Source organism: Poecilia latipinna, unplaced genomic scaffold, assembly GCF_001443285.1.
Source record: "Poecilia latipinna isolate Pla-1442-1.1 unplaced genomic scaffold, P_latipinna-1.0 Scaffold589, whole genome shotgun sequence".
NCBI lineage: Eukaryota > Metazoa > Chordata > Actinopteri > Cyprinodontiformes > Poeciliidae > Poecilia > Poecilia latipinna.
Genome location: NW_015113205.1, coordinates 46,828 through 62,961, shown reverse-complemented (window position 1 = coordinate 62,961; position 16,134 = coordinate 46,828). Strand labels below are relative to the sequence as shown.

General features: G+C 42.8%; 1 protein-coding gene across 2 annotated transcripts in view; it reads left to right on the top strand.

Annotated features, from left to right (window-relative positions):
• Positions 1-16,134, top strand: part of LOC106953579 (cadherin-4-like) — a 198,973-nt gene that overhangs the window by 169,969 nt on the left and 12,870 nt on the right. Inside the window, exons 8-10 of one of the 2 annotated variants that reach the window (XM_015042455.1) lie at positions 5,147-5,332; positions 5,409-5,662; positions 11,505-11,647. In XM_015042455.1, the coding sequence (XP_014897941.1) occupies positions 5,147-5,332; positions 5,409-5,662; positions 11,505-11,647 (583 nt within the window). Of the gene's footprint in view, positions 1-5,146; positions 5,333-5,408; positions 5,663-11,504; positions 11,657-16,134 lie in introns of both variants that reach the window. The other variant, XM_015042454.1, reaches the window with a different exon arrangement.

Sequence of the window (16,134 nt, the reverse complement as noted above, 5' to 3'; positions counted from 1 at the left end):
CATGGCAACCGTTTGGTTATGAGAATCTCGTACACACATTGTACCAGAGGTGGAAACAGACTCGGTGGGTGTCGTGTCTACAGTTGCCTCCAAACTCTTAAATTCTGTATGCAGATATATTTTGTGTTCTCGGCATAAAAACAGCAAACTTAGCTGTTTCTGGGAGAGGCCAATTAAATGTGGGAATGCACTGAAAAACCTGGATGGGTGATGTGGGAAAGCAGGCTGAGAACAAATACTTGCAACTCAGGAACACTGTGCAACACGCAACATATGGGGGGAAACTAAAAGGTGCTGATGAAGTTGGGCTTTTTTCCTTCGTCCGTCCTTCCGCCTGCTTGCTCAGCCTCTGCCCGGTTTGTCTGCAGGCGTCTGGCCTCCGTCCGTCCCCGACACGTCTGCTTTTCCTCCAGCAGCGCAGCACGTTGCAGCTGCTTCGAGAATTACTAGAAGACGGCGATTGGTTCTGATGACGAAGCAGCATTCGGAGGCCGGGCTTTCTTGGAGCACAAACGTTTGCGTGGAGGCTTTTGAACGGGAGCATCTGTCACTTTCCTTCTTTATTTTTTCTCCCCGCTCTTTGTTACCTTCCGGGTGATGAAGTAGAATCAAATGCTGACAGGTCCGTTAGAGCTACTGTACTCTTGTGGGCGCCCATCGTGAGCTGGATGTCAGAGATTTCAAACAGAAGCACCACAGCGCTTACTGCAAAGCGAGCGAGTGAGTGTGTGTGTGTATGCGTGCGTGTGTTTGTGTGTGTTTGTTTGTAATACCTTGTGGGGACGATTTTCCTGACATATACTACATTGTGGGGACCAGTTGCTCCTTGTGGGGACCGGAGCAGGGACCGGAGCCTGGTCCCCACAAGGGGAAACCCTGTTTTTGGGTCAGGGGTCAGAGTTAGGACTAAGGTATGAATTGAGTTTTGGTTAGGGCTAGGGTTAGGTATGTGATGGTTAGGGTTAGGAAAAGGGTAAAGGTAAGGTTTAGGCTGTAGAAATGAATGGAAGTCAATGGAAAGTCCCCACAAAGATAGCAACGCAAACATGCGTGTGTGTGTGTCAGGGTCGGACACTCGGATCCCCGCCTGCATTTTGCCGGCATGTTGTGTACTACCAGTACAGCTAAAGGCTAACTCTACAGTGGAAGGAAAAGGATGTGTGTTTTTTTTGTTGTTTTTTTTAATGCAGGGTAACCACAAGCCTTCACCTGACTATTGAACAGAGCTCATCTACTTGTAGTTTCGGTGTAAATCCAGCTTTCCTGTGAAGGTCTCAGAGGTTTGTTGGAGAATAATACCAAACAAATGGCATTTCAGAAACAAGGAACGCAGTTGACGGTTCAGGGATGAATTTGAGGAGATGGGTAAGAATAGATCAGAGCGGAGTACTTCCATCATCCGTCCCGCCGTGTGGAAATTAAATGAATCAGCAGCAGAGTGGCGGGAAAATGGACGGCACACAAACACCCGTGAAAAGCCTCAAATGCAAAAAAGCAAACTACAAACTGTAAATAATAATCATTGTCAAGTCAGGGTTTAAGAACGGACCAAAGCGCAGGGCCGTGTACGAAAACGTGCAGTAGAATCTACGGGTCACGAAGCGCGTTGGCCGAGTAATGAAAGAATCCAGAAACGAACAGTAAAAAAAAAAAACAAGAAGAGTTTAAACGCTGAGTCAGAGGTGGATAAATGACGAGAGCACCAGAGGAACTAATCGGAGGTGATAAGGAACAGCTGCGACTGAACACAAGTGGGGAAACCTGAGGGAGAGAGACTGATTAACGCGAAAGGAGCCGAACAGAGAGCCGGAGAAACTGGAGTCCAAATGGAAAACACAAACGTTTATGGAAGAGAACGAAATCCCACAGAACAGAACAGACTGCAACAACAAACTGAGAAACTAAACGCAGGGGAGTAAATTCATGAGGCAGCGCCCTTCTGACAACGATGAACATGGAAATGAACAGAATGAAGGGATTTTTAGAACTTAAAATAAAACAAGGAAAATAAACAATAAGAAAAGCTACACTGTTCTGATTCTAAGTAACTCACATATCCAATAGGATAAAGAAAAACAAAAAAAACTAGTTTGTGTGTTTGTGCAAAACAAAAAAAAGTATTTTCAAAGCAATATAGAAGGACTAGGAGGAAAAGCTTATTCTGTTGTTAGACAGCTATAAAGCCTAACAGCTGCTAATTGCGGGAAGGACCTATGATGATGCTCCTTTGTGCGCTTAGGATGCAGCAGCTGGTCTCTAATGCAGACCTGCAGTGCTGTTCCATTGTGATGCATGGAGAGGTAAACATTGTCCAAAAAGTGCTATTAGTTTTGAAAAGAGAACCGCGGTCTTTCCAGGACATCAGTCCTTTAATCCTGGAAATGTTCTTCCGGTGACAGAAGGCCGACTTTCTAATTGTCTTTATGTGTATCTGAAGGTTCGGGTCTGAGTCCATCACTACACCCAGACCCAGATAATCCTTTACATTGATTCTACTGAAAGACGAGAGGAAAATGCAGGAAACTATGTATAATTGTCTTCCCGCTTCATCAATATAAGCTAACTTGCGTGGGTCTCACATAAAATACTAATAAAATACATTAAAGTTTGTGATTGTAACCTAACAAAGTGGAAAAAACAAACAAAAGCGTTGTGTATCCTCAACAAACTAACAAGGTTGTTACTCAAAGGCCGGTTTACGTTATCCTGGTGTGTGACTCAGATATGCTAATGAGTAAAAATGAATAAAAACCCTGTTTTTGTTTGCTTTTTCCACTACTTCGTCATTTTCTGTAACTGGCTTTTGCTTCCCACACAAACAACGAGACCTGGAACAGTTCAGTGAATTTTTTTTTTTTTTATTTTTTCCTTACAGACTCAAGAAGATTTAATTGGTTTCTGGTGGAGGGGGGAGAGAAAGTATATGCATGTTATTTAGGCAAAATTCCTGGACTGCTTGTAAACCAAGCTAATATATTACTTCTAATTTGACAAAAAAAAGAAACATAAAGGCAAACAGCATTGGTCTGAAAGTACTGTTATTACTTGTTTGTCGTGTTATGAATGGTGATAATCACAATGTTTTTTAGCCAATCTGATCTAATCAAACGCACAAAACGAAGCACAAGGGTTGAAAATGTGAAAATCCAATAAAATCTAAAAAAAAAAACAAAAAAAAAAAAAACTGCTGAAAATGAGGAATCTGGACGAGATGCTACTGGACTTTTCCAGCCCAATCTCCAACTTTTCATTCATCAGTAAGATTATTGACCTAACTGCTCTGACAGCTAAACGCTGTCCTAACTACGACCAAACGTGTCTCTCAGTCCGGTTTCAGTGCTCACCTCAGTACCGAGACCTGCCCTTTCAGAGACACATAAAGACAATAATAAAGTCAGGCTTTTGTCACCTGAAGAACATTTCCCATCGCCACGGTGATCCAAATGTTTCTGGCTTCATCAACGCCCAAAGTTCACAGAGAGGGTCAAAGGTTCTGGTGAGGTGAAATGAAATGAGGACTCCAGCAACATTTGAAGCTTTAGGGAACATCTTTAGCGGTAGACCGTGGCGTTTTGGCTGGCGGCCTTCGTCATGGTCGTTGCAAATCATCAAAAAGCTGCCAGAGAAGAATCACAGCAGCAATTTAAAACTGAATTTAAATTTTTAAAACAGACTGTAAACGATGAATTGAATGTTTCCTCACTGATTTATTTGAAAATAAAAATCACTGACTGAGGATGAAATATTGTCACCTTCCTATAATAATGGCCTAAGTCATATTTTTATTTGTCAAAAGTATGTATTTCTAATTTGTACATAAATCATCTTTTTGTAAAAAAAAAAAAAAAAAAAAAAAAAAAGGGTGGGGATTTTATGTATTTATTTATTGCCAAAATCACTTTAGGTAAAAAAAATTTCTTAGGTCATTATTTTAAAAAGGTGACTATATTACAGACAGCAAAACTATTACATGAAAGGTATGTACATATTCAGTGCTAATCTGAAATACATTGTCAAAATAAAAAGTTTAAGTTTTTTATGAAGCAAACAGTGCAGCAGGTTTTTTTCCCCTAATTTTCTTCTCTCCCTACATTAAAAATTGCCACCATCTTTTAGCAGGCACTCTTTAAAAGAATGCATTTTGTGTTTGCATCTACCTTACTAAAATGCGGGCCATGTGTGTCAGCCCCAAAGTGTTTGAAGTTTGAGAACCTGAGTGGTTGTGGTTAGCCATCCCCGAATCCCTTTGTCAATTTGTCCTTATGTCTCTAATAAAACCCGGCGATGTCTGATGTCTGTCCTCAAAAGGCCGATCTTCTGCACGTTCCGGCTCGGCATGACCAAATCAAACGGTTCGGTTTGTGAAGGCTGAGCCGAAGGACTAAATTAACCAGGAGAATGGGAGGCAAGTTAAATCAGAAGAGGAGGAGAGGAAAAGAAGTCATGTAGGCTTTAGTCACTAATTCTAAATAAAATCAGTTCAAATGTCCAATGGGAAAAACTCGATTGAGAGTTTAGACTTCACACGTCTCCCTTTGAGTGCCCGTCCCTTCACATCTAGATAAATACTTCCCACTGTGCTGTAAATTCCTCTTCGGGCTCTCCAGCTGTCACAGAGCTTCCTCCACAAGCCAGTTTATAGGAGAGTTGTCTAAGATTGCAATATAATGAAGATCATTAGCCAGAGATTATTCCTACTGATGTCTTAATCACAGCACTTATCTAATTACTTATTAAGACCTGGATTTGCTTCATGCACAAAATCCAAATTAAATGGGTAAACACTTAATTGAAAAATCCATTTGTTCAATTAAAGAGTTGCATCTGAGCAGATATGGTGCAGAATAAAGCGCCGCATTAGCATAATGGAAGATAGCATTTTGTATTATCCACATTTGGACAAATGCGCTGGGTTTTCCTCTTTTTTTCCCCCTTGTTTTCTAATATCCGATTTGCACTGCGACCGCTTTGGGTTCGTGCTTCTGTGGGCAGCAATTATGCAAAATCCTCTAAAGATGGATGACAGCGCAAGCGAATGCGTCAAAAGTCAATAAGTCAGATTATTAGCAAACGGTCAAACTTCTATGCCGACATCATCTTAATGTTTTTCTCTCCTGCCCGTCCATTTCCTTCCTCCTCTGTGCAGTTTTCCGGTGAGGTGCCAGAGAACAAGGTGAACGTCGTGGTAACCAACCTGACGGTGGTGGACCGGGATCAGCCCCACAGCCCCAACTGGAACGCGGTCTATCGAATCGTCAGCGGCGATCCGTCGGGACACTTCACCATCCGCACAAATCCCATCACGAACGAGGGGATGCTCACGGTGGTCAAGGTAAAACCAAAGCTGCATGCAGTCCCGATTTGTCCCGTCGCCATCGACCGTCTCACACGATGCCGTCACTTTGCAGCCGGTGGATTTCGAGATGAACCGCGCCTTCATGCTGACGGTGGTGGTGTCCAATCAGGCCCACCTGGCGAGTGGCATCCAGTCCTCGCTTCAGTCCACGGCGGGGGTCACCATCTCTGTCCAGGATGTGAACGAGCCGCCCGTCTTCCCCGTCAACCCTAAGACGATCCGTTTCGAGGAGGGCGTGCCGGCGGGGACCACGCTCACGGTGTTCGCAGCTCAGGACCCCGACCACTTCATCCACCAGATCGTCAGGTACGGGTCGGAAAAATAAAAATAAAAATCTTTGCACGTTTTGAATTTCCGGTTTTGATCTCTCCACGGACATTCGAAACACTTTTTTTCCAGCCATCTTGCAGTGAGCGGCACCTTCTTTTAGAAGCATGTGACATGTCAAAGACAGAAAGAAAACAAAACAAGGTGACATGTTAAATTGTCTTTTTTCCTTCTATTTTACCAGGATAAAAATAACCAATTGAGATTAAAAACCTCATTTTCAATCGAATCCTCCTGACCAAGAAGCAGCAACACAAAAAGTTACACAGCTAAAAGAAAATGACAGGCTATGTCGCTGAATCGGCCTCAAGAACTTTTAGTTTGGATGTTAAAGCACTAATTCAGTCAATCTCAAAGTTTCTTGCAGTAAGTTCCAAAAAGATGGAACAGAGTGGACTTACCCAATTCTGTCCGAGCAAAAGAGGCAGAAACAACCGCCAAGTTGTGTGAAAAAAAAAACAAACAAAAAAACTATGAGGGTAAATATTTCTCTCTGCAACTTTAGCAGAAATGTAGGTCAGCTTGAGTCCAAGTAAAGCCTTGTAAAAAACTATTTCACCAATGGGAGCTGCTTCAGGCAGATAGTGCAGATCACATTGTTGGCATCCTGTATTTGCGGTTGAGACTAGCAATATCTTTGCAAAGAAACTTTACTGTAATACCATCAGCCTTCCTGTTTTCTGTAGAAGTCTTGCTTTCGCTCACTCTCCTGCAGCCTGAATCAACTGCATATGTCTCCATGTCAGAGCTCCACAATGCCAGGAAAACATGTCATTGTTCAATTTTGATTGAACATTACATTAGTTGTGTTTGACCCAGATGTCTTGGTCACTCCAAGACAGCCGACAGGTACATTTTTGTTTTCGTTGCCGACTTCTCTTGTCCATTATGACGTGGGTCGCTGCCTTTCTCAGTCAGGTTGACCTGATCTCAGAGGGGTTTTATCTGGTGAAATGAAGGTCTAATAATAAAATAAATCATTTCCAGAATGAATTGAAAAGCATTCAAAGACCAAACAGAAATCCGGTCCTTAAAACGGGTCCATATTGAGCCAGACCATGTCACTAGAACAAAGAAAAGTCTCTCAAACTGGAAGCGAGTGCACCTCTTTGTAAGCGCTAGTGTAGAAGCTAATGTCCTGACTGCGTCCGTGACAGCCGTTTGAAACGTACATTTCTGGCCGTTGGGGGAAATCCACGTCCACTATTGGCTTTTCTATTAAAGCACTCGCTCAAGCAAGGCGCCGGGATAGGCCTGAAGCGTGGAATTCATTTGTAGTTAAACATTTCCAATATTTTGTGCACTTCCCATATCGCGGCGCACAAAATATTGAGCTTCGCAGGCGTTTACTCGGCACTGAAAGCTTTCTTCACAGCTTACGCCTCTGAAGCGACATTTTCCGCTGATCTCTCCTACCCACGTCCCGGTTATCTCCCCCTCCCGTTCAGTTGCCAAGCAGCCGGTGTGAAGAGGTCGCTCTGCAACGAGCTGGACAGGGGAGGCCCGGAACGCCCGCATTTCCTCCTCATCGATCCGTGCCGTCGCAGCCGGGACGACACGCGGCAGGGACGGTGCCATCCCAGCATCGACCCCTCTGCGGCGGAAACTCCCACGTGCCCCCCCGAAGTCCGGCGTAGCCCTTCCACTCCGCTGCCGGCACCAGATGGATTTTTCTTAATGTCAGGGAGGCAGCCGTGTCCGCGGCGAAACCTGGCGGAAATGTTACCGAATTGACAAAAGAGAGGTGAAAGAAAGAGGCGTACTCATGCGTGAGAATATCCTCCGTCTACTCCTTTATGCAAACGGCCTGAGCTCATTTGCCCTTTGAAAGAAGTCACTTTTCATACGCTGCACTCTCTATCCTTCCTCTACTCCCTCCCCGTTGACCCCCGTCATTTTCCTTTCTGTCGGTCGGTGCGTCTCTCATTGATGTGAGCTCAGAGCTGCTTTTTCCTCCTCGGGAGTTTTTCCAGCAGTCGCTCAGCTCATGGCGGCACGGTCTCTACTCCCGTATTCCCTTTCAGCAGCCTCGCTTGAACCCCTGTGCACAAAAGACACAGAAATGCACAAACACCGGCTGCTAGATGCACACCGTCGACATGCAGGCGAGTACCCGCAGAGCATGACTGAAAGCCCTGCGTCGAGGATGGGAGAGGAGCCAGCTTTGGCTGTTTTATGCTTTTCTGAATTTCTTGTCTTTTTGTTCACTCTCTCTCTCGCTCTTGCTCTCTCTCTCTGGAGGAAAGAGAAAACAAGATTATGTGAAGCCAAGACTGTTTGCCAGCTGATTTTACTGTTTGATGGGATTTAAGAGGCGGCGAGGATGAGTAAATGTGGGTTTGCGTGCGTGTCGTTATGTGTTCCTTATAAGTGTTGATTATTAGCCTCTCCAAAGCGAGGACACTTGATTGGGATGCGAGATCATGATGAAGATTATTCGGATGGTAGAGATCTGAGCTGGAAGCTGGCAGGCCGTTGGACAAGCGGTCCATTTCAGAAATATTTATACCCCTTTATTTTTTTTTCACAACTTAACTACCATGATTTATCAGGGTTATAGGCAGGCCTGTCACAATAACAAATTTCTCTGGACGATAAATTGACCCAGAAATTACTGTGATAAACGATAAAATTGTTCTAATGTACTGATGAAATCTTGATGATGACATATTATCAAGTTCAGCCTTACAAATTTTAAAAGTTTGAATTAATATGAGTTACAACAACATTTAATATCCCATTGACATCAATAAAGTATTTTTGAATTGACTTGAATTGAATTAAAAAGTCCAACAAACTTTAATTTTGTAAAGAACACTTGAACACTGGAATTGGAAGACATATTAAATATCGGAAATAAAAGACGACAAGAACCAAAAACTATAAATAAAACGGGAATGAAAACCACTTACAACCAAACGTATGAATAAAATGGATTGTGGAGTCTCTGTAAACAGAATTGTACTTTGAAAAAGTATTAATCAGCAGATTAAAAATGATCAAGTTATTTTTGATTCATCATGAGATAAATTAATCAACTGCGTGTTGCGACAAGCTAAATTATAGGTAATCCATCCAAACAAAGCATTCCATAACTGAAGTGGAAGAGAAATATTGCATGTTTTTTTATTACATTTGCACTTGCAATGTGTCATTACAGTTGAAAAGGTATCCCTCATAGCATGATGCAACAACCACCATGTCTTATCATGGAAAACAGGATTTTACTGATTTAGTGTGTGAGTTATGGGGGAGAGCTGGACATGATGCACATCACACTTTTCAGACTTTTGTTTCGGGAAACATTCAGAAAACTTTTCGTCGTTTTCCTTCCACTTCGCGCTTATGCTGTGCTTTGTGTTGGTTGATCACAGTAAAATCCACAGTCACAAAAGAAAAGATTAAAGTGTGTGTGTTAAAAAATAAAAAATAAAGATCCCAAGATCTTGCTTCCTATGATTGAGATTCTTTCTAAGCAGTACAGTAAATCCAAGTACTTCCTATATGTTTCTATTGTTAGTTAATCTTGGATATTTAAAAGTGGACAGAATCTTTCACTGTGAAGATCTCCGGGAACCACAGCGAAAGATTAGGGTTGAACTTTCTGTAAAATTAACAACAAAGTCCTCGGAGATGCGGTACGACATTTAGTCGTGTCGGCTGCAAATAAGTGTAGCGGGGGGGTGACACCTTGCTGGCAGAGGGAGGAGACGAGCGCGCCAGGAGCCGCTGCACAAAGAGCAAAACCCTCACCTGCTGGGCAACAGCGCGACAAGTTCTTACAAGGAGAATTATTTCTCTTTTCATGTGTTTATGTATAGTTAGAAGTGCATGTACTGTTTCTTACCGTCTGACAGTTTAATTTACTAAACGCCAGAATAATAAGAGATTTCGAGACGTTTTTATTGCTTTCCTCAGATTCTGAAGTTCAGGTGCACTAAGACTTCTACGCTTTTAAACAATTTGGGAATGCAAAAAAAAGAGGATGTCATGGCTGTGAAAGCTTTTAATTGGTTAATTCACAGCATTTTAGTGAAATGGATATAAGACAACGACTGGCTTGAATGACTTCTCACTTGTGCGACATCATGGCGAGAGTGAAAGAAAATGGTGGCTCTCCGGAAGTTCGTTCATACTTCTTTCAGTTTTTCAGTTCTTGAATGGGCCAGGTTCATCTGCTCAAACAATTACACACAAGCACAAACATGATGGGAATGTCCAGCCGTCATGAGTCCTGGAAGGGGAATGGTTCTGTGTCCTGGAGATTCACTGATTTTATTCAACATGTGCCTTTTAACCCCAGAACATAAACAAGAAGGGCCTGATGGAAAAACGCAGGCTCCAGCTAGCAGGACAGAGGACACAAGTCCTCTGCTGGCGCGGGCCGAAAGGCCGCTCTGCAAGGAAGAAGCCAAGTTATAGTTTGCAAATTCACACGGACACAAAGATGTTAATATCTTGTGGTTCTGGTGAAGCTGATTTTGAGGGTTTTATCTGAGAACAACATACCTATGGGGCGGCATTGTAATGCTGCAGGCAGTAATTCTGCAAAACTTGTGCACTTCTATAAATAGATGGTGTCATAAAAACAATAACTCTAGAAACTTTGAAACATCTGAAGACATCAGCCAAGCTTGGGTCAAAATGGGTCAAATGGACAATGACTCTGATGATACCTCAGAATGAGTTGCAACATGACTTAAACGCCACAAAGTTAATGTTTCGCATTGGCCTTCACTAATCTCAAATCATAACACTCAGTAAGAAACCGAGCAGGGAAAGGTGTGTGTGTGTGTGTGTGTGTGTGTGTGTGTGTGTGTGTGTGAGAAAAGCAGCCCACCAACCTGACTCGGTTACACTCGTTCTGCCCAGAGGAATGAGACACACTCAAGTGAACCGTATGGAAGGACACCAAAAATTCACCCAAGTCGTATGAAGCACTGTTAAGAAACTTTGCAAGGACAGTTAAAAAAAAGAAACCTTCTAAAATTCACTTAGTTATGATCTTTTTTTTTTTTCATCTGTGATGAATATAGTAATCTCAGCTGACCTAAAACAGAAGCGTTTTAGTCTGATTTAATGTCAGACAGAAGAAGTACAGTGTTCTGGTTTCAGCTCCGTTTGCTCAGGAAACAATGGGGCTTCAGCTGGAGGTGATGTTGGTTTTCTGACTGGCTAACTGCTGTCAGCCTCCGATTCTCTCTCCTTTTAATTAAGCTCTCCCTTTTTCATGCCCGTCATGTCCCACTGCCCATGTTTACAGATAAACTCCACTGTGATCTCTGTCTCACCCCGTTTTCTTTTCCTTCCTCCGTTCTCTGAACCCCGTCTCTTGTCGTTATGGCCACACTCTGACCCTCTGGCGAGAGTCGTGATTAACCGTTTCTCGTTAGGCCCCGCTCCCGGTCAGCTGTTGGCGGTTATTATCCGCGTTAATGAGATTTGTAAATGCGGCGACGACGGCCGCCGTGCGGGCACACAGAGCTGGGCTGGCGTTTACGAGCCTTTCCACAAATGGACGCAGGACTTTTCTTCGCTCCCGATGCTAATGAGCTGCCGCGTTCATAAGTTTGACGAACATATGTTCCGCTCTCCTTGCCGCCGCCGCGTTTCAAAGGCACTCGGCTGCCGCGGCTTGTTATGGTAATGAGCATTCAACCTGATAATAGCCACTTTGGATCTACAAATAAAATAAAAAGCTTTAGAGTTGCTTTTTATTGTAGCAACGACAAGCTGCAAAAAGTCATGATGTAGAATATATATATGCCTATTGTTTTAAATGGGATTGAAGTGTTTCTGTTCCTTCTGTCTGTCGGCACAGGTACTCGAAGCTCTCCGACCCGGCGAACTGGCTGAAGATCAACAGAACCAACGGTCAGATTACCACCATGGCCTTGCTGGACAGGGAGTCCATGTACGTCAAAAACAACATGTACGAAGCCACGTTCTTGGCGTACGACAATGGTAAGTCTGGTAAGTCAGGATGAGTGTGTTTAACCAACGGTACCCAAAAATTCATTACCGGTGCCTTGGGAAAGTCGTCATCCATCTTGAACTCATTCACATTTTGTCATATTATGACAAGTTCCAATTAATTTAAGGGGATTTTATCTGGTAGACCGTCACAGCGAAGTGCAGAATTGTAAAGTTGAAGAAAAATAATACTGTGGTCCATATTTTTGTGTTCAGTCGTCTATACTTTTAAAAATCAGTTGGTCCACTTACCTTCATAAGTCACCTACTTCATAAAGACAGTCTGCCTTCATGTGATTCATTTTATTCATTAACACAGCTGTTCTTTTTGAACAGATGGCAGGACTATTTACCCATAAGTTGCACCCCGAACAAGTTTATTCCATGTTTCTAAAAAGGCCAGCTGCAGAAAACACACACACACCACGGTGTGTTTGTTGTCATCGACGCTGTGTCCACATGAGGTGATGCTCAAAGCATCCTGATTTATTTTAGTTGTAGTGGCTGGGTGTCTCTTTCAGCAATGCTCAAACTGAAAATGTGAAGAAATTACAAATTCACAAAGAAAATAGAAGGTGTGTGGAGTGAGTGGGTGGGAAGTAGGGCCCACCCAAGACACTTTTCATTTCAAGAACCCCCTCAGGCTATTCCATCGTTTCCCATCTTACCTGCTGTGCTGGTGTATTGAAAAATCTGTTATTTAGTTATAGATGCAAATAAATGGAAGGGATTTTGTGAAAACGTGTCTCCTTTTCTAGGTAGGGTTTTTTTTTTTTTTTGCACATTTGATGTGTTCCCATTCTGAATAGTGCGTGTATGTTGGAATCAATGGTGTGAAGATAAGCACGGTGTTAGGCTGCATATGGACTAGGAATGTTACTTTCTTTTTCTTTTCCTTTCTCTTTTTTTTGGTCATATTTTTGCCATCTGTGAATGAGATTTTAATTCTTCAACGGATCAGACCATTGTTAGCCAAAACCCACAGTCCCTACAGTCATGTTGGTGCGTATAGGGAAGCTTTTTTTTTTTTTTTCTGAAAGGCCCAGAGAAAATTCAGATCTCAAATTTGCACGTCGAAAGATTTTAAAGTGGATTTGGATCCGACGGAAACACTAGCAGCTCTAATGTAATTGCACTTTCAGTTGGTTATGTGAACAGCGACGCACGGCACACTTTGCAAAAATCCACATATCCGGTTCCTTCCATTTTATGCTGACACAAAATCCCAATAAATTACTTTAAACGTGGCAGCAAAACTAACATTTCTAAAGGGTTTGTATGGCTTTGCAAGGTGTGTCAGTCAGTCTGTGACTTTGTGTGTCTCACTGGAAAATGACAGTCTGACACACATTTGTTATATTCCCATGAAGTTCGGCGAAGCAGTTTTTTAAAAAACGACTCCCGTAGGCATGTTTCTGTTTTCCTGCAGTGCCATCATGAGGCTGCCATTAGAGCTGTTTCCCCCCCAGGACATTTCATGCAGCATTGATGGACTTCCATGACACTTAGCACTCATCAAGATGAGCCGTTACCACTTTGCTGAGCCTTTAACATTTTATAGGGTCAAAATGCTACTTTTAGCTCAAAGCCCTCCCGCGGAGCCATACCGAGGTGCTTGGATGCTGTAGGATCTTGCTTGTTTCCTTTGATAAACATATCAAAGAGGTTTATTTTCTGCTTTTCTTGTTCAGAATCAAAGGACTAAGTGGATCAGAGTTTAATCAAATAACCCATTTTCTCACTATTTAGGCAGGATCGTTTAGAAATTTTCCAAGGATTAAGATGGAAGGTGGATTTGTGGGGAAATTACACCGGATCTGCGTCTCTCCGTCGCTTGTGCGGGCTGGGAAGCAGCCTTCAAATCATGTCAAGACAGTTTAATTTAGAAAAAAAAAAGCCAAACATCCCAGATTTGCCCCAGGGGAGGTTTAAAATGTGTGCAGTGAGCGGAGCACGCTTTTTTTCCCCCCCGCACACCTTGAATTTAGCTAAAGAAATAAATACCCAGATTACATTTAATAAAAAGCTGCGGAATAAAACCTTGGGATGAGAAACGCTCTGAATAGGACGCGGCATGGAATATGCATGAAGACGGACGGTTTGTTTCATAAATATGAAGAGGTACAGATGAAAAAGCATTTGCAGCTTTTCAAAAAGCTTTACATGCACACTTGCATAGCAATATTAATATTAATCCTTGACTTTTAATTATTTGTGTGAATCGTCCTTTTTCATGGCTGAATGATCACCGACCAAACAACTCGGTGAATTTTAAAAACATTGTTCGCACAAACCAGTGCAATATGTTGGCCGTTTTCCTTAATCTAGGCCAGATTTTACTAGTCGAGCAAAAAACTACACCTATAAGGCGCAAATGTAGAGACAGTTGGTCACAAGCCCTAAATGTCACCTGAATGAATACAAGCAGTAAAATAGACATAGACTCTGCGAGGTTCTACGATGAGCCATACTTCATTCCATCGTGACCAGACAGCTCAGTCTTTTTCAAGGTTTCCACGTACGCTGGCATTCTGTGTGTGTTCAGTGAGCCGTGCACACGCTGCACAACCTGGCTGTGGAGTTGGATTTCATAGTCGAGCATTTTGATTTCCTACATTTGTCGTGACAAAGTCCTTCGTTTCCCACAATCCGATCGGATGCTAGCGACCGAAGGTTTCAGTCAAACTTTGTGATTCTGGATTTCGGAGCACGAGGTTCTTCTTTAGCGCCTTTTCTGTCCATGTCGATGTAAAACTCACTTCACCGTGGATAGTGACATCAGGGGTGGACAGAATATTATCACAGTCTGACAAACTGGTACAAGCTAGTTTTGTTGATCCAGTAGCTTGGTTAGCTAACTTGTGGTTGGCGGCATTGAAGACGAGCCCGTTAGCATGCTAGTTGTACTTTTTCCTTAGCTTCAACATCCAGGCTTTTTCTTTCCACTCTGATTCTCACAGTATTTCCAAGCAGACAACTTTTTAAAAAGTATAACACCCTGTTTGTACGTGACCATGCCAGGACAGTAAGACAGAAACGTTTTGTTGCATTCTGGCCCCTCTTAGCCAGCAACAGCATTTAGCCGGACCTAAACTCCGAGGTTTGACAAACGGGCTCCAGAGTGAAACTTTTTTAGAAACGTGATGGGAATCTTGTCCGTGACGTAGACTGAAAACATTTGGAAATGTTGACTCAATCAAGTCATCTTGTGCGTACGCCCTCAGGCGCAGATCAACAACAACAACAACGTTGGCGGACCTCCATGTTCTGTCTGGGCTGCTGCAGCTGGTCAGACTAACTGAGGTGTTAGAACAAATTCTGCTCGTTGTGGAACATTTATGCCATTTGCAAAGAGAGATATATTACATGAGCCAGATCAAATTTAAACTATGTATCAGTAAAAAGTTTCACTGGATCACTGAAGTTGTATTTTGTCACACAGCCAACGTGACGGTCGCCGATACTGCTGCCATTTGCATTTGGAAGACGGCACTATAAACCCAGAACACGCAAAGGAACCCGCCCTAATAATCAGGCTGTCCTTATGTGGCAAAATATAACACATTAATCTGAGAGACAGCGGGATCATTAGCGGAAGGCCGAAGCAGCTGTTTGGGTACAGAAGAGAGGAAAAATAAGAAAATCTGTGCAGAGTTGTGTGAGGAAACAAGGCCCGGGTGAGAAACACTGGTGGAAGATCACAGAGAAAAAAAAATCTCTTCACATGTGCAGAACTCGCCACGGGAGACGGACATGTCATTATCCAGGCTCACAGATACAGAGGGCTCTTTTGTGTGTCGACAATTGAAAAGTGCAACTGAACTTTGCCCCACCCCGGAATTTTTTTTTTAAAAAGAAGCCTTAAGATGATTCAGAAAGAATACGTCATCTGTAAAACATATCTGGGCAATTGTCACTTCTGTAACATTTTCTGGTAATGTGGCTGAATAGAGAAGGATGAGTTTGTAGGTGAAAAATATAAAGAAGAAACACAAGTACAGATAAAAATAAATTAGAACATTGTCTTAGATTTTTTGTAGAAGTAAGACTCATATTGCATATCTTACATGGAGTTAAATTTTGGATTTTGGATCCGAAAGCCTTTTAACCACTTTATGTTCAGCAATAAAATTCCCAATAACACACTGAAGCTGGCGGTTGTGTTAACCCGACATTATGTGGAAAAAGTCAAACGGGGAAGACGTGTTCAAGCACTTTTTGGTCAAAATAATAAAAGAAAACCCATTAGCTGCCGGTGAGCGTCCTCAGCATCCACCTCAGCCGCTGCAGCTCCGTATGAAGACAAATGACTGAAGCTCGGCAAACAGTAACTCGCTCTGTGTTGAAGTAGGAGGCACCCAGGTGTTTTCTTTTCTCCTCCGGTGAGAAATGAGGGATTCGACGCCCCTAAGCACGCCAGGCGCAGCTTAAAGTTGTTGACTGTCTATTGATTCTGGAGACCGGTGTCAACAAGGGGA